Genomic DNA, 17,481 nt, shown 5'->3' with positions numbered 1-17,481 from the left:
TCAGAGCCTGCCTGGGATTCCCCGCCCTAAACCCATTTAAAATAAAGAAATTAAAACAACACATAATTCCTGCCCATTTGTCCCTCGTGGCCTCAGAACTCTTACCATGTTCCAGAAGTGCTGTTGGCCCCAGACGTCCTCTATCCCCGCCCTCTCTGGGCCCCAGATCTAGGTGACCCACAGACCGCAGAGCGCAGTCCTGTGCACCGGACCGGCCCGAGGTGTAGGAGGGGTGGTAGCCAGAGACCCCATGTCGCCCTGGGACAGGTGGCCTTGCCAGCTCCACAGGCGGCCATCGCTGCTGTCACACAGACACGTGTCACAGCACGATGACCAGTAAGATGGCGTCTTTTCCCTCCCACGTTAGAGAGGAAATTCAAACGCTTACCAAGAAGTTTCAAGAACTGGGAGAAATTAAGAGAGAAGAAAAAGACGACCCCGTGGAAATGACCCCGGAGGTATGGCTCAGCTGGGCCCAGCTTCCTGTCCGGGCATGGTGGGGCTCTGGGCGGACGCGTGACGGCTCTGCTGTCTCTGTCCCCAGGATTTTCCTGGCTCCGACGTTGGCCATCCACTTCCCTTTTATCGTCACCACTGACTTCCATAAATTGTGTGTGTTGAGTCCAGAGTTCTGAACTAATTAACCGTCAGTTAAGTGACTTTTTGAACTAGCATCCGAGTCTTAGCTAAGCTGACGAGTGAAGTCCTTCCCAGATTTCACATACACCGAAGGGTTGTCTGTTAGCAGGTGAGGAGTATGAGGAAGCCCTACAGGGGAAGGAGGGATATCTGGTGAGGACATCCTGTCCCCAGCCCTGCGTGTTTAGTGTGAGCTTCAGGCTAAGACAGAGAGCAGGCCTGACCCAGGGCTGGTGTGGGGGGGGGGGGGCGGGGGGTGCCAGGTGCCTGCCACCAAATGTCACACATGTCCAGGTGTCGAAGGTGTGTGAGGCAAATGGCAGGTTGGAGGTCAGAGGTACGTGTAAGCAGCACAGGCAGGGACAGGTCACACTATCTGGCCCCAGGAGAGCAGAGATGTGGGGTGCGTTAGGACTGGGCAAGGAGACAAGCCCCCCTGAGGTGAGGTAGCAGGAGGACCCGGGCTAGCCGGGAGGCGCTGGTGACAGTGGCCGACGGGCTCGGGGGCACTGGTGCTTGCACGGCGGGCCGGGCGCCTTGGACCCAGGGCAGTTTCAGTTTTTAAGTTCCAGCCTCTGCGAGAGCATTCTCCAGCAATGGGTGTCTCCATCGGTGAGAACAGGCCAGTATGTTGATTTTTATTGCAGACCATGAATCCGGACCCTGCAGTGTGGCAGGTACCAGGTTTATTTCAATGATCAAAGCAGCAATTCTTTTCGTCTCCAAAACCAAGCGAGAAATCGAGAAATCGGTTTCCTTGAATCAGAGTCCCGTTGCTGTCAGTGTCTTAGGCCAGAAAACCAAGGAAAGGAAAAGCCGGTGAACCTGGCGGTAACGCACACGTGTTACTGAGCTCAGGAAGTGCGGCCTAGGTTGAAGGGGCCGCCTCCCAGGGGAGCTCCCCAGGGGAGCACTGCCCCCGCCCCAGGTTTAGGGGGGTGGATGAAGACCTACCTGAAATCTGTTTATTAGCAACACGTTTCTGCAGACATGAAAGATGTCACAAGGCTGGACGTGTGGCTACGGATTTTTCCTCTAAACTGAAAGCCCGTTCTGACGAGCTTTGCCTGTATCGTGCCGCCTTACCTGATCCCCGTCCTCCCTGCCCGGCTTAATCATCCTTTGCACCTTGAATTTCCTGCAGACCCCGGAAGAACCCCGACCTTCCCTTCCCACCAGCAGGCCCTCTCAGCAGGACTCTGAGCCAGATACAAGCGAGGAGGGCTTCTCCCGGCCCCCCTCCACCTGCTCCGAGGGGCGAAGAGACACGGCAGCCAGGATCCTGCAGAGCCGGTGGAGGGTATACAGACACCAGGTGAGAGCCCACGAAGGCCCTGCCGTGGTCTGTGCCCCTGGGGCCCCTTCGACGCGCGGGCTCTGTGCTGTGTGCAGCTGGCATGTGGCAACGTGCGGGAGGGACAGCGTGGATACAGATGAGGACAATGTCTCCGGGGGTGAGGGAGGCACCAGCACCTGGCCCCACGGTGGAGGGAGCGGGTCCTGCGGGGAAGGAAGTGACCCGGTGCACACGGCGGCCGCATTCTGGAATCACCGCCCCGTCCCTCTGAGCACGGGCCGGAGCATGGGATCCACAGTGAAGCGGATCCATCTCGGAAACAACTGGAATTGAAACCCCCGGAGGAGCCCCTTTTCTGCGGCCGCCTGGGAGGAAGCAGCTTGGGCTGTGGGCCATTTTACTGTGACTGAAAAACCTGCCTCCGAGCGCGTGCGTCTCAGCCGGAGGGAGGAGGGAGGCAGGGGCTGTGTATCTGCCGAGCGCCTTTGTGCTTGGGGAGAGTGGGGCGAGGGGCCCAGGGAGCCCCCGTCTCATGGCGCCGTCTCATGGCCGTGGGGGGGGGGGGACTGGGGCCCTCTCCTAAGCTCCTGGGACGAGGGGGCCGTCTCTTTGCGCCAGCCGCATGGCACGCCCTGAGAGAGCTCCCGGTTTTTGGTTTTGTAGAACACGGCAGGGTGCTTTCTCCCGAGGGAACCAACAAACCCCGGTGAGGCCCCTCCTTGCCTGAATATCAGAAGGCTGCCAGGAGGGCTTTTTAAGTTGCTGTTTCTTCCAAACTTGCATCACGAAAACTCACAGGACATTTAGAAGGGCTGGAAGACTTTCGGGCATTCCAGGAATTCTTGCCACCAACCCGACCCGCCCGTAGTCGACACGCAGGCACGTTTGCTTTCTATTCCGACCATTCCTCCCCAGCGCCACGTGGACGTGAGGCTCAGACGTTACGAGGGTCCGGCTTGCATCGTGTAAGCACGAGGACATGTCCTAGCGGACCGCAGCACGTGCCGTCAGATGCCCCAGGGACGCAGCAGTGACTCTGACGTCACCTGGCGTGGCCTCCATATTCAGACCTCTCCAGGTGTCCCAGGATGCCCCTTCACTTGTTGTCGGTCCCCTCTATTTCCTGGAAGGGGCAGGTTAGGTCCACAGGCTTGACTCGCTTCAGGTTGAACATTTTTGGCCAGAGCACCCCCCAGGTGGTTCCGGGCGCACGGTCTCCCTTCCCACAGGTGACACCGGGCGGTCCCGCCACATCTAGCCGCAGGCACTGGGTGGTGCGGCTGCCGGCGTTTGCCGCTGTAAAGAAACGCCTTTCCCCGCTGATGAACCCGTGACGTGCCTTTCACCGGTGGCCCCAGCAGCCTCACGCGCCTTAGCTCAGCCCTTCGTTTCGCACGGTTGCGGGATGACTTCAGATCCCCCCCTGCTTAGTGGCCGGCACTCTTCCGTAAAGCAGTTTTCCTGATCAGCTGGTCCGCAGAGCACAGCCCCGGGGCCTTCTGGAAAGGCAGGGTCAAGGCTTTGCTGTCCTCCCTCGAGTACTAGGTAAGCACTGATGGCAGGACAGGGAACTGTGTGGTGGCGGCTCCGGCGGCCAGAATTCCTCCCCCCACGCTCTGCGGGGCGGCGGCGTCACTGCGTCTAAGAGGAATTACTGTTACTCTTGGTAGCGTTCAGCCCGTCCCACGTTCGGTCAGTGGGAGCGCTCCGTCTGGCTCCGTCCGTCCGTGCCTCTGGTCTTGCTGGCGCACCCTCGCTTTCTGGCACAAGGAGGCGTCGCGGGCTCCCGGTCCTCCTCACCCCAGACCGGATGGAGCTCGCTGTTTCCGAGGCACCTGCCGTGTCCACCTCGCTCCCTGCTCCCACCCACCAGGCACTGGCTTCCTCCCCCTGCTCGCCCCCCCAGGAGCTGGGGCACGGCCGGCTTCTTCGAGACTCATGAGTTAAATCCTTCCTTCCTTGAGGATTCTGCTTTAAAAGAACTCAGAATAAACGGAAATGCGCGTACCGACATGTAGGAACAAAGCATTTGAAAGGCCACTCGGTCGGAAACCAGAGTCCTGGGACCTCCCTCTGGGGTCCGCTTGGTCTGCACGTCTCCGGCTCACGCTGGGGTTCGAGGGTGTCTGAGGCCGTGAGCAGGAAGGCCCTGGACTCGCCTGGAGCCCTCCCAGCCAGTGTGGTTGTGCCCCACACCCAGCTAAGCTTTTTTCTCAAGTTTATCATTTTGAGAGAGAGAGCGGGGAAGGGGCAGAGACAGAGGGAGAGAGAATCCCCAGCAGGCTGCACACTGTCAGCGCAGAGCCCGACGTGGGGCTCGATCCCACGAACAGTGAGATCACGACCCGAGATCAAGAGTCGGACGCTTAACCCATCGAGCCACCCAGGTGCCCCGCGAGCTTTGGGGTGAGCCGCAGGCTGCCCTGGCCAGGGCCTGCGGCCGGCCGCGGACCGGCACGTCTCCTGAGTCAGAGGCCGTTTCCGCGGGCAACACGATTCCATCGTCTCCGTGTGTCACGGCACAGTCCCACGCCTCCACTTTGCTCTCTCCAGGCTTCACGTGAGACGTCCTCACTCCCCACCCCGTGTCCCTGCCAGTACTTTCCCGTCCTCGTCTGCTGCTTGAGATTTTCTTTGCCGGTGTCGACCACTACTGTTATCAAACGTGTTTTTTTTCCTCCCTCCCTCCCTCCCCCCTTTCTTTCTTTCTCTCTCTCTCCCCACTCTGCTGGTCCTCATACTCCATTTCCCTCCATCTGTCAAGGGATAAATCCTTTTCTGTAACGGCTGTGGGCTGTGCACTCTGATTAATACTGAAAACGAGCTGGTTAATGCACATTTTATCGACAGTGGCCACGGTCCACCACAGGCACATGTATCATCCTGGGGTTCCCACCCCGGAAGGACCTGGGCTATAAAAATACGTATTCGTGGGTCTCATCTGTGCTGACTCTGGATCAGCCTGTCTTGGGTGTAGCTGATTTTTCTCAAGTCCCTGGATGCTTCTCACGACGGATCAGATTTGGGGGCCAGTGACCCAGACCCGTGGACGGGGTCCCCTTTGTAATTTCTCTGGCAGGCAGTGCCCAGCCCCTGTGCGAGCACCCGGAGAGGGCACCCGTGTCAAGACAGCTCCAGCCGTGGGGAGGGGCTTCCCCACCTGGAGCCGAAGACACGCACACGTGTTGATGCTCGTGAGACACTGTCTCACAGAGCTCGCTGCCACGGGCTGGCCAAGAGTCGCAGGCGACACCAAGGTGTCTCGTCTTTAACCGTGACCCGCCCTGAGAAAGCCGGCCGTCTAGTTATGGCTGCTGGCCCCTCAGCACTGTCGGCCAGGCCGAGGAGGAACAGAGATGCACGGAGCCTCCTGGGGTGTGGGTGGCAAGGAGGGGGCTCTCTGTGAGGGGCGTGCCCTGGTACCCCGACTCTGCTCTTCCACCCATGGCGACTGGGGCTGGGGCAGGGGCAGGATCAGGAAATTAATACTCCTGTAAAAAATTCATCCTTGTGTTAATTCATGATCTATCTCTTTATTTCAGAAAAAAAAGGCCGTCCTGGATGAGGTAAGCAAATTTATTTCACCCGTTTCAAAATATGTATTTCTGCACCAGAGCAAAGTCCCAGTGGGATGTCCCAGGAAGCGTCACGGGCACTTGGTTTCGTGAAATCAGACCAGCCCCAAGTGATATCAACATCACATGAATATTTGGGTAGCTTCACACCTTCAAATTCATTCATTCGTTCGTTCGTTCAATCATTCCTTCTTTCAACACACTTTTCTCGGTCATCAGTTCGGAGTCAGGCAACCTGGCGGGCCCTCGGGACTCAAAAAAGATGTTGACTCAAACAGCAGATGGGTCGTCGCAGGTCAAGGTGGCAGGTGTGGTTTAGGGCTCGTGTCCAGGTGTGCCATGGGGTCTGGGGAATGTGAGGGCTCCCGGGCCGAGAGGAAGGGCTCCAGGCAGAAGACGGGTGTGCAAAGGAGCACAGCCTGCCCGGGAGGAGAGCAGGTGTGTGTGAGCGGCTGGACGCGGGCCGGGAGGTGCCGGGACTGACGGAGTCTGGGACCCGCACGGCCCCTTGCTGCTGCTGTTGCCTTCCCCACGAGCCTGTTCCCCACGCAGCCTCCGGGGTGACATGTCTTACTTGCTAAATAACACCCACCACCGCACAAGACCTGCTCTAAACTTGGAGCAAATTCCAAAGCTGTTGCCCGGACACCCTCCGTGCCACATGCCCTGGCGACCCCTCCAGCCCTGCTGATTCTTCTTTAGCCAGTCTGGAGGCTTCTTTAACACTCCTCGAAAACACCAGCATATCCCTGCCACGGGGCCTTTGCACTTGCTGCCCCTCTGCCTAGAAGGCTCTTCCTCCAGATACTTGCACATTTTGCCCCCTCGCTTTACACAGGTCCGTATCGAAACATTACCTCCTCAATGACACCCTCTCCGAATACCCCGTGCCAGCCATCACTCCGGCCTCGTGTCCTGCTTTATTTCTCCTTGTGGCTTTTATCCCTGTTTGATATTTTGGTAGCTTACTTCTTCGTAAACTGCTTGTCTCACACTGCAGTGGAGGTTCCGCGGAGGCAAAGGCTGACTCTGCCTTTGGGCCACTATGTCCATAGTTCCCAGGACGCAGCCTGCCACATGGTAGGCGTTCGGCAAATCTGTGCAACGAGTGGGTGAATGGGTGAGCTTGGGACTCCTCCAGGGACCGTGGAGCGCGTCTACCGGCCGGCCGGCCCGTGCCGTCGTGCTCCACTGAGGTCTTCGGTGCCGCCCCAGGCCCGAGCGTCCTCGCCTCTCCAGGCAGGTGCGGTGCGGCCGAGCTGTGGTTGGTGTAAGTCAGCAGCCAGCACCCTCAGCCCGTGTCACCCGTAAGGAGCCCTAGGTCCCTGTTGTCCGCGTGTAGCGAGCCCCCTGGGTCGGTCTACATGTGCGTTTGCCTGTTTGATTTTGCCTTAATGAAGGTCCCCTTACCGCACTTTGTTGGACCTGTTTTTTTTTTTTTTAATGCTTGTTTACTTTTGAGAGAGTGTCATTGCAAGTGGGGGAGGGGCAGAGAGAGAGGGAAACACAATCCGAAGCAGGGTCCAGGCTCCCAGCTGGCAGCACAGAGCCCGTTGCGGGGCTCAAACTCACGAACCTCGAGATCATGACCTGAGTCGAAGTCGGACGCTTAACCCACTGAGCCCCCCCAGGTGCCCTTTGTGTGGCCTGTTTCTTAACCCTAGTTCAGGACGTCTGCTTTACCTTGCCCTCCATAGGGACAGAGCAAAGGTGTTAGGGTTTTTTTTTGTGTGTGACTGATTCTGGAAGCCTCTAGGTATCTAAACACACGATGTGTCAGGACTCAACGTACTAAGCGTGTTGTTCCCCTAAAATGCCGTGATAGCCGAAATCCTCTGTCACGCTGTGACGTTTTCACCCAGGGCTGGTGGCTGCTGCCCCCGAGACCCACGACCCTGACTGCAGAACTCAGCAGAGCGTCCACATGTGCGTCTGAAGAAATTATTTAAGTTCAAAGGATAAATAATTCCTTTGCAGCAGTATGAGATCGTGCTCTACCCTGCTTGATTTTGTGTTTTCTTCATGCTTGCTTGTTTTTGAGAGAGAAAGAAAACACGGGTGGGGGAGGGGTAGAGAGAAGGAGCCAGAGGATCCCAAGCAGGCTCTGTGCTGACAGCAGTGAGCCCGACGTGGGGCTCAAACTCACACACCGTGTCATGAGCTGAGCTGAAGTCGGACGCTCAACCGACAGAGCCACCCAGGCGCCCCTGCCCTGCCCGCTTTTGGAAGATGTGTACGGAAAGCATGTGGTGTGGCACAGACTACCCAACGTGGAAACCTAACTACTGTAAAATATGGACACACACTGGCAGCTAAGTTTATTAGCATCTAACAGATGATGTGATTTCCCGCGAGATCGGGCGACTGTGCCTCTCTCTGCCCAGACGATGGGTCTGTTTCTCCCTGGGGGAGACGCTAGGTGAGTGACGGAGAGGCCGTGGTTACGCAATAGCGAGAGAAGTCACTTCTCTGCTGCTAGGGCTTCTCCCTCTGGATCCCCCTTCCTCCGCAGCTGCCACCTTGCAGGGGAATTAACGTCTACTTCCCTCTCTCCCCGTTCCCTGCCAGGCGGCTGTGGTGCTTCAGGCAGCGTTCAGGGGACATCTAGCGCGGGTGAAGCTGTTGTCAAGCCAGGCGTGTGCTTCAGAACCCCCCAGCCCGCCCAGACAGGTAAGCCCCGGGGCCGGACACAGCGGCCCGCTAGCCGCCCTCTCCCCGTCTCCGCGTCTGGTGCCTCACCCACCGAGGCAGCACGGCATCTTCTGGTCGCGGTGTCCTACCTTGCACCTTACTGTCCGTTGCGGGGCGCATCGGGCCAGGCAGGCTCCAGGTGGATGTAACGTCTGGTGCCTACGTACTAGGTACACGTCCATCTCACGATTAAGGTATAATCTTAACGCAGTAAAGATATGCGTCGTCCTACTCTGTGAAAACAAAGACATCCGTTTTAAGAATCTCCAGAGTCTGAGAGTCAGGAAGTGCTAAGCACACAGTACCCAGACGAGCCACCCCAAACGGGGCCATGCTCGCACCTGGCTCTCTGAGGGCCAGGCGGGGGCCCCTGCCACGCTCACTGTCATTTTGCCGCAGGACCCTCCGTCACCACGTGTTCCAAGCCCCACCGCCCAGGCCCAGGGCAGCCCGGGACAGGAGGAGGCCATCACCGCCATCCAGTCCGTCCTCCGGGCGCACCTGGCACGGGTCAGGCGCAGGTAAGTCCAACCGGCGGGCCCCACTCTGTTCTGTATCCCCGGGAAACGCCGGCCACAGACACAGTGCGGGGAGCTGCCCGTCCAGGTGGTGCCCGGGCACGGGGTGTAGGAGCTGGGACCTTGGTTTGTCACCCAAACAGAAACACCCCGTGAGGAGTTCCTCCTGCCTGTGCAGTTGGGGTAACCCGTGAGTTCTGGCCTTCCCGGAACGGCCCCCCCGGGTGGGGGAACCGGAAGAAGGGGCCAGACACCGTGGGGTTCTGGTACCCGCCACTTTGTAGGCTGGTCGGCTCGTCCTAACGCATCGTCCTTGTTAGAAGAAAATGTGACGTAACCCCAGCATTCAGGAAGGCGCGGGCGTCGTCAGAACCCCCCCAGGGCAGCGCTCCTTCTCTCCTTCTCAGTGGCACTGTGGCGCCAGACCCGTGGGGCACCGGCTGCAGAAAGTCACAGCCCCTCCTAGCTGTTGTGGGGCGAGGGGGGGGTTCTGCACCGAGGCGGGGGAGTGTCCCTCAGGAGGGGGCTGGGGCTGTTCTGCTGCAGGGCTCAGGCTCCCTGCCCCTCCTCACTCTGCCCTTCCTCTCCGGTGTCGGTTTTGGTTCCTCTCTGCCACAGGAGAGCCAGGTGGAGCCCGAATCTCATGGTTCTGGTTCCCCGTGAACGGAGACGGCCGGGGGCTCCACGCGGGTCAGGGTCCATCCCGGCATGGCCACCACGGCCGGTGACCGTGTCCGCTGGGACGGAAAGGCACGGGAGACGGTGGGAAAGGAAGGCGTCTGGCCCTGACCCTGGCCGTGCACCAGCCCTGCCGGCCTCCCGCACATCCGTGAGCCCCGCTGTGGGCCTCAGCCCACGGGGGCGTTCCGTGAAGTCCAAGCGGCTGGCCTCTCTCTTGCAGCGCCGCCAGTCAGAGAGCCGTCACCGCAGCCCCCAGAAGGAGGCAGCCCGCTCCGGCCACACACAGCCAGCTCTCCTCGCCACCCTGCCCGGCCCCTTCTCCTGGTAACGTCACTTCAGTTTCAATTTCCCCGGCCCTCTGAGCTTCCAGCAAAGAGCTGCCACTGCCCGGAAGCGTGGGGTGTGTGGGCCTGTGTGGGGGCTTGTCCACTGTGACCGCCTACCAGCAGGGAGGCTGCATCGGGGAGATCCTGGACCTCTGGAGGTGGCCCCGGGGTCAGGGACGGTGGCTTCTGGGCACCTGCGGGCTACAGACTTGGAGCTTCGTGGCTCGTGTGTGTCTTTGGTTTTTATCCTTGGCTCTAACCGGAGCTGGTGGTTTCCCTCCTTTGGACCCATGCTTTTCCTGTTTGTTGGTTTTAAGTTAAGCTTTGCGTGTATCTGCTTTTCGGCCTCATCAAGGCCCCCAGACAGTGCAGAGATCCCTGGGACTGACAGGGGCGCCGCACCCCAGCAGTGAGGCCCGGTCAGCTCTGCCCGGCGGCGGACGTGGGGTCCCGGGCCGGGCCCGTCTCCTCGCATGTGAGGCGGACGCCCGGCGAGAGCCTGGACGTTGCTTTCAGGCCCCGCGATTCCGGCCTCCCCTCCCCCTTCCTCTGCTGTGACTTGCTCGCACTCGTACTATGATGCTGCTGATGAGCAAGAAGGCGGTGCTGGGAGGTTTGGGACGGTCACCGGAGCAAGAAACGCAGTCTTGAGGTCCTGTTAGTGAGGGCCGTACGTGGTCACCACGTGGCGCTCACGTGAGAATGTTTCCAGCGACTTTTCTGTCCTGAGCTCGTAGGTCACAAAGATGGGAGTCTGAGGACAGGCAGGGAGCGGGGCTTCGTGTCAGGAAACCTCAGCAAAGGAGGCCAAAACCCGGGTGTTGGGGTGGAAAGACGAGGGGAGGGGATGAGTCCTGCCCGTGTCCCACGCCGGCCGCGTGCAGGGCCGGCACTTCTGGTCTGCGTGTCGTTTCAGGTCAAGAGGACAGTGAGGCGAGCGGCGGGGAGACCGCGGAGGGGCCGGCGGCCGAGGACGAGACTCTGGGGCATCCAGCAGCCCTGCAGCCCCGCTGCGGTGAGTGGGGGCGACGCGGCCTTTGGGGGGCTGGGTCTCGGAGAATGTCCTGAGGAGCCAAGGGCTTGCCACCGTGTCCGCCCAGGAAGTCACCACACGGGAGAGCGGGCTGCGTCCCTTGCAGTCGCTCAGCCCGGGCTGTCGGGGCTCGCGGACGTCGAACTCTGGTGCCCCACAGGCCCCGCGTGTCAAGAGCCAAGGGCAGCAGCACCGGGATGCCCTAGGAAGACGCGGAGCCGGGCGGGCCGTTGAGAACCCCCGGCCCCCTGAAGCCCCTCCTCCTGCGGACGGTGTCGTCTCCCGCCGAGGGGCGTTACCGCACACGCGACCCTCAGTTCCCGGCAGGGCCGTGCGGCCCTGTTTGGTCCCATCGTGACCGTGTTTTTGAAGATAACCTTGGAAACGGATGTTTGAGCGTCCTGAGGCTCTCCTCTCAGATGTTCTCTGGAAAGCGCCAGAGGCCAGCTGTGCAGCCACACGCCTCAGTGCGGCCGAGCCTGGCTTCTTTCCCGCTTTCCCCCCGACCGGCCACCGGCGACCAGCGACCGGCCGTCCCCTTGCCCCTCACCGGGCAGAGTGCGGGCCTCCCTCCCATCCCTCGCCCGCGTCAGGCCCCTCCTCAGGCCCCTCGGGCGCAGGCTGTCTGCAGCTGGCGCCCCCTTCCAGCACAGACAGGATTCTGGAAGGCTGCTGTGAGTGAAGAGTGTGGGGGAGGGGCCACCGGGCGCCGCGTGCCCGTCTCCCCAGGTGGACGTGCCACCAGGAAGCGGGCTCTTACACACGCAGCTGGCGGCCAGCCTCGCCAGCGCTGGGTCGCAGCTCCCGCCCAGGCCGCGGGCGCCGCGGTGGGGGCGGCCCTCAGAGACCCCCCAGTCGTGCTCCAGCTTGCTCGCTGTCGGCCAGCCTCACCTTTTGCGGGTGTCTGCCTTTTGGCAACGGCCCAGGTGTCCAGAGCTGAGCTCGGAGGCTGAGGTGGTTTGTGGCCGTGTGACGCTGACGCCGAAGGTCGTTCCCGCCCGGCAGGGAGCAGGCGCTGTGCCAAGTGTCCCAGACTGGCGGCCGGGGCGCGCCCCGGCCCCGAGCAGCTGCGGTGACAACCCCGCTCCGGTTCCTTGCAGGGCCGTCCTCTCCCTCGGGACCGGGACCCGCGGACGACGGCAGCTCTGACGACTCCGACGAGATCGTGGTGGCCCCGGCTATGGCCCCGAGGAAGGCCGCCTCCCCGCCCTAGGCTCCGGGCCTGCCCCTCACGCGGCGACGGCCCTGCAGGGAAGCTCGGGGTTTGGAGGACGAAGCGTGTCCTAGAGGACGTGGGGACTACAGTTACGACTGGAGAGTATTTTACCTTGTTGGCAAAGAGCTCCGTGCTCCGCACGCACCTCAGCAGCCTGGTCGGTGCTCCTCTTCCGTTGGTCTGGTCGCCTGTTGGGTTGCTTGTTCAGGGAATCCTGAATGATCTCGTCTCCGGGAAGGGCCGGCGGCACAGTTTTCGGTGTCAGACGGACAGACGCTTCTGCCCGGGACGGGCCAGCCGGGGGCCCTGCAAAGACGCGGTCTCGGCAGCCGCTTCCTGGCCTCCGGCCGTGAGCTGGGAGCGCCCGCCTCGTCTGGAGCCGCGCTGACGGCACCCTGTTCCTCTCCCGCCACCGCCTTCTCTGGCACCACGTGCTCTGATCTCCACCCGGCAAGTAGGTGAAGTACTTTCTGGAAGAGGCAGATGTGACAGACCCCTGTGGCAGGATACGGCGTCTCCAAGTCTCGTGAGACACGAGGACATCGGGGCCCCAAGAGGGGCTCGTGTTCCTCAGGCTCCTCCTCCTGCCCCTCTCCACGCAGACCTTCCCCCACCATCGTCCCCACCGCCGGGGCCCTGTGCCCAAGAGGTGCTGTGCCCAGGAAGGAGTCTGGCGAGACCCTGTCACTGGGTAGGCCAAGCCTTAAAAGGCACCAAACCCTAACCAGGAAGTACCATCAGGTTTGCCTTTGAGAAGTGCAGCGGCACAGCTGTCCCCAGGCCCCGGGCAGGGCAGGGGTGCTGGGCTCACCTGCGGGCCGCAGGTGACGAGGGTGCCCCGGGCCCTTGCTGCGTGCGGGCCCTGGCTCCTGCCCAGCCTGTGCCACACAAACACAGAGCCCCCCCTTTGTCTGCAAGGTCAGCCTTTGTTGATGAGAACGAGAAGAGCCTCAGGCTCGCGGTGGGGGGAGAGACATCAAGGGCGTCTTAAGAGCCCCATGTCCCCAGGCCAGGCGTCCAACTCTCCACAGGTCCACAGGCCACACAGCTGCGTGAGGAAGCTCACTCTTGCCTGGACTGAGTGTGCCGGCTGGAGCCCTTCTGAGGTCAAACCTTGGGGAGTAGGATGTGTTCTTCTTTGGGGAAACCCTTGGCCCTCCTCACCGTGGCCAGGAAGCTTCTGGCGCCACAACCAGCTAGAGCCCGTCCATGGTCGTCCACCCCGAGCCGCCGGGACCACCCGGTCAGGCTCCGTCCACACAACAGCTTGAGAAAAAAAAGCCCAGCCAGAAAGCTAGGCCGATTTAGTCTTTTGTTGGTTTGGTCTGTGGGCTGCGAAGTCCATTTTCTTGTTTCTCGTCTTTCCCACTGGACCGACTGGTAACTGGACCGAATCTGTTGCCGCCCCTGGCTTGTTTCACGCGTGGGGTCTGTTCCCCAGTGACCCGACCACCCTCCCCTGGGCCCCGGGCTCGGAGCCAAGGGTCTGTAGGGGCTGGGCGAGCGCTGGGGGCCTGCCCGCTCCTGGGGCGAGGCTCCTCCCACCCGTCACTCAAACAACGGGCATTTCCACCCACTCGTCATTCAGGCCCTGGAGAACAAGGCCCCGCGTGGCGTCCGGGCTGGCCTGTGTGCCGTGACCGGAGGGGCCTGGCCAGCGGGCAGGGCCACGAAGGCAAGATCGGTCTGTGTGCTTGTGTTTTCCAAGGAGACGACCCCAAGAACCGTAAATATGTACACGCGTCCACCTGTGTGCCTTCGGGGCAGCATTGTTGATTAAAAGCAAACATTCTCGAAGCCGCCTCGGTCACTGATGCACCTCTAGGCCACTGTGAGTTCAGCCAGAGTCCAGTGTGCACGCTCTCTGGCGATGGCCTGCCCTGTGGCCCTGTGGCCCTGCAGGCGCCGAGGAGAACCCCAGGCAGCAGCCTGCTTGTGGGGCCTGGCCGTGGGGCTGGGTTTCCCCGCCTGCAGAGCCAGAAGGGCCTGGAGCGCCGACTCCCGGTGCCTGCTCAGCTGGGGGCCGCTGCCCACATGGGGCCTCGGGGCCCACTCCAGGGAGGCAGGGGAGGGGAAAGGGATCCAGCAGAAAGGAGACAGGCACTGCGACCTCAGGCATCAAGCGCCCCAAAGGCACAGGTCCGTGCCCTCCCGTGGGGAGTCCGGGGCATGTGCGGCTCGCTGCGCCCTGGTTGTCACCACAGCACCCGCACACCGGCTGGGGGCTGACAGAGAAATGTGCCCTGCCCCCACCCCGGCCACCCTCACGGTGCAGAAGCAGAAGCCGCATCTCCCGGCCCTGACCCAGCTGACCCGGTGCTGCCACAGCCGGGCCTCCTGACCGCGGGGAGGCGAGGCTTCCAGGCTGCCGCCACCCCCCCCGGCCCCTCCCTCCCGAAGCGGCGCCGTCCCCCACCGGGACGCACGGGGGCTGACCCGGCCTGGCCACGGAGATGCTGCTCCTGCCGCCCGGGATGCCGGAGAGACCCCAGCCCGGGAGCCGGGGACAGGATGTCCTGTGGCATTCCTGAAGGTGCCGGGTGATGACGACAGAGGAGTCTGGGCAGTGTCACGGCCTCCGGCGGCCCTCGGTTCGCACCCACCCAGCGGGCACGCTCCAGGGAGAAAGAGGGCAGGGAGGGCAGTGCTAGTGGGAACAGCACGGGGCGGGACCGGGCGGCTGCCCAGACAGACGCGTGAGGGCTGTGCCGAGGGGCGAGCCGAGTGGCAGGCGGCTTCCAGGGAGCTCAGCTGCGGGTCTCCGTGCCCAGGGGCCCAGGAGGAGTGCGGGCCGGGAGGTCCCCGCCAGGGTGGACAGGCAAGGGTCCGGAGAGGGAGACCGCCAAGACCAGGAGCCCCGCAGGCCTCCCAGTGGGGAGGTCGCTGACTGGGCAGCTCAATGGCTTTTTTTAAGTTTATTTTGAGAGAGGCAGAGAGGGCACAGGTGGGGGAGGAGCAGAGAGGAGGGGGGAGAGAGAATCCCAAGCAGCTTCCACACCATCAGCACAGAGCCTGATGCGGGGCTCGATCCCACGAACCGGGAGATCACGACCGGAGCCAAAACCAAGAGTCGGGAGCTTCACTGTCTGAGACACCCGGGTGCCCCTCGATGGGGTTTTTAGGGGGTTTTGTTTGCTCCCTCCTCTCTGTGTGATGGAGGGACTCTGAGAGACAGACCGATGGCCCCGACGGCACGTGCTGGCTGTGCCCTGTCCCATGAACGTCCACTGTCGTCCTGACAAGTGCTCTTGGCCCTTCAGACAGACCAGAAACCTCTGTCCTGGCAAAAATACCCACAGCATTAGGAAAAGGGAGACCGGCCTAGCTCGTCTGCCAGGGTGAGAACAGCACGCCTTTGTCTCTGATTTCGAGAAATAAATACCCTCTGCAGAAAGCCCGCTACCCTTCGAGATCCAAACACAATTTAAACTGAGCTTAAATGACAGCCCTGCTGTGGCTCCGGCAAGAGCACCTGCTGTCACGTGGCTCAGAGATTCTCTGAGGACCGGAGGTCCGGCGGGCTGCCCCTCCAGGGTCCCACCTTGCCACGTTCCCAAGGGCCCGCTAGCCCCACTTCCCCGCCGGCTAAGCATCCTTAAAAACGAGAAGTCCCACCTGGGAGTTAAAACGTGAAACCAGCAGGTGGCTCAGGGGAGGAAGCGGTGGACCCACTGGCCTTCGGCACGTGTATTTAGATGGTTGTAACTTTATGCGTCGTTTATACAGGAGTCTTCGGAAGGGATGAGGTTTTCACCCTGCGCTGCAAAGAACAGCTGTCTCGCAGGGTATTTGTCTTGTTTGCCGAGTAAATCCTGTCACTTTGAATTGCCCCCAGGGGTGCGACGCTGTAGCCCAGGCTGTGTGCTTCAGAAACCTCACTCTCAGGGGCCGCTGGGCCTCTGCTTCGCACCCGCTGGGGTGCAGAGGGCCAGCCGGAGGGAAGAGGCCCTGCCGCCCGCCCGCGGCTCCCTCCTCTCCCGCCTCCCCTCCTCCCTTCTCCTTGCTGGCCCAAGAGGACTCGAGCGTCAAGAAACGAAGACGTGAGGGGCGCCTGGGTGGCTCAGTCGCTTGAGCGTCCGACTCTGGATTTTGGTGCAGGTCACGGTCCCACTGGGATCGAGGAGCCTGCTTGAGATTCTCTAGCTGCTCTTCCCCTGCTCCTGTGCTTGCACTCGCTCTCAAAAATAAAAACATTAAAAATTAAAAAGGAACTGAAAATGTGTTTTCATCTGGGGGTGTTTCCCCAAATTCTACTCGGCTTTTGCTTTAGGAGCAGGGAAGGAATCTTTGACAGGAATCCACGAATCTGGCGGCAGAAGACAGCTGATGTCTGGGGAATAAATCTTCCCCAAGATTTTGCTTGCGTGCGGCTGCTTGCCAGGCCCTTAGATCCTGCTGGAATCTGCCCGGAGCCCCTCCAGGGGCTCGTTGGCCGGCTCTGGCCTTGCCCGAGCCCACCTCGCGCCCCATCACCACGTGTCTGGGCAAACGGCTTGTCTGGAAGGCTTCACGCTTTGTGCAGGAGCTGCTTGGGCCTTAAGGAGTCTGTGACGGCAGAGAGCAGAGCGCATCAGACACCTTCCCCGGCCACACACCTGCCCCTGCGTGTCCTCGGAGAGGCTGGGGTCCACCCGCAGAGAGCAGCCTCCGGGGGAGACCCTCCCGGGGAGTTCCTTAGCTGGAGCTGGCAAGGGAACGGAGTACGGCCCGGCCTTGGGCCCCGGCCAGCAGGGGTAGACAGACATGTGAATCCGTGAGCAGGCGCAGAGATACACACGTGCACACGCCCCGCTCCCTGTTCTGCCACTGGTTGGTTTGTGACCCTCGGGAATTTGAAAGTAGTGCCCAGCCTGGCCCGCAAGGAGCACATGGGCCTCCTTATAGACTCTTAACTGAGAGTTACCCGCAGGCCCTTGCCAAGATGATTTTCTTGACGAGATTCTTCAAAAGTCACCAGGGAATATGGAAAAAAATGTCAGAATCCGAATCCCCGGTTCCTTTTAGCACCTGCTACTGGGCTGAGGGCACGAACGACGAGGAGGAACCGCTCCACGTTCCGGGCTCGGGTACCAGCCAATGGCCTTTGGCCAGCGCCTTCCACTCACATCCTGGGAACCCAGCCGGGCTGCGGACAGCGCAGAGGGGCGGCCCCATTAGCCAGAGCCTGCCTGAAGAGCCTCTGGAGTTTCCATGGAGTCCTTTCTGAATAGGGAGCGGGGTGCCCCGGAGCTCACCGTTAATTAAGCCCCAGAACAGCCTGGGATTCAAAGGAGAGGGTGCGATCTGTGCCAAGGCCCCCGGGGCTGCCATTCAGGCTCCCAGCCTGGCCGCTTGCTTCCTCAGCCCTCCCCTTCCCGGCCGGCGGCTCAGAAGGAATAAAAGCCCGGAAGGGGGGTGGCTGGGGTCGGGGCCCCGGCGCGGCCGCCCCTGCTGATGGTGGCCTCGTCCCCGCCCTCCGTCTAGGCCCAGTTCAGCGCCAAGGGCTCTCCCCCTTGGCAGCACTGG

General features: G+C 61.5%; 1 protein-coding gene across 10 annotated transcripts in view; it reads left to right on the top strand.

Moving 5' to 3' along the window:
* Window positions 1-13,773, top strand: part of IQCE (IQ motif containing E) — a 42,125-nt gene extending 28,352 nt beyond the window's left edge. For all 10 annotated transcript variants that reach the window (XM_078439953.2, XM_078439952.2, XM_078439947.2 and 7 more), the window contains 8 exons: window positions 368-458; window positions 1,784-1,954; window positions 5,479-5,502; window positions 8,080-8,181; window positions 8,602-8,723; window positions 9,622-9,725; window positions 10,644-10,742; window positions 11,861-13,773. In XM_078439953.2, the coding sequence (XP_078296079.2) occupies window positions 368-458; window positions 1,784-1,954; window positions 5,479-5,502; window positions 8,080-8,181; window positions 8,602-8,723; window positions 9,622-9,725; window positions 10,644-10,742; window positions 11,861-11,973 (826 nt within the window). In that variant the 3' untranslated portion in view covers window positions 11,974-13,773. The remainder of the gene's footprint in view (window positions 1-367; window positions 459-1,783; window positions 1,955-5,478; window positions 5,503-8,079; window positions 8,182-8,601; window positions 8,724-9,621; window positions 9,726-10,643; window positions 10,743-11,860) is intronic.
* Window positions 13,774-17,481: the final 3,708 nt, after the last annotated feature.

This window comes from Panthera onca, chromosome E3 (assembly GCF_046562875.1).
Source record: "Panthera onca isolate mPanOnc1 chromosome E3, mPanOnc1 haplotype 2, whole genome shotgun sequence".
NCBI lineage: Eukaryota > Metazoa > Chordata > Mammalia > Carnivora > Felidae > Panthera > Panthera onca.
This window is presented reverse-complemented; position numbering and strand designations above follow the sequence as displayed.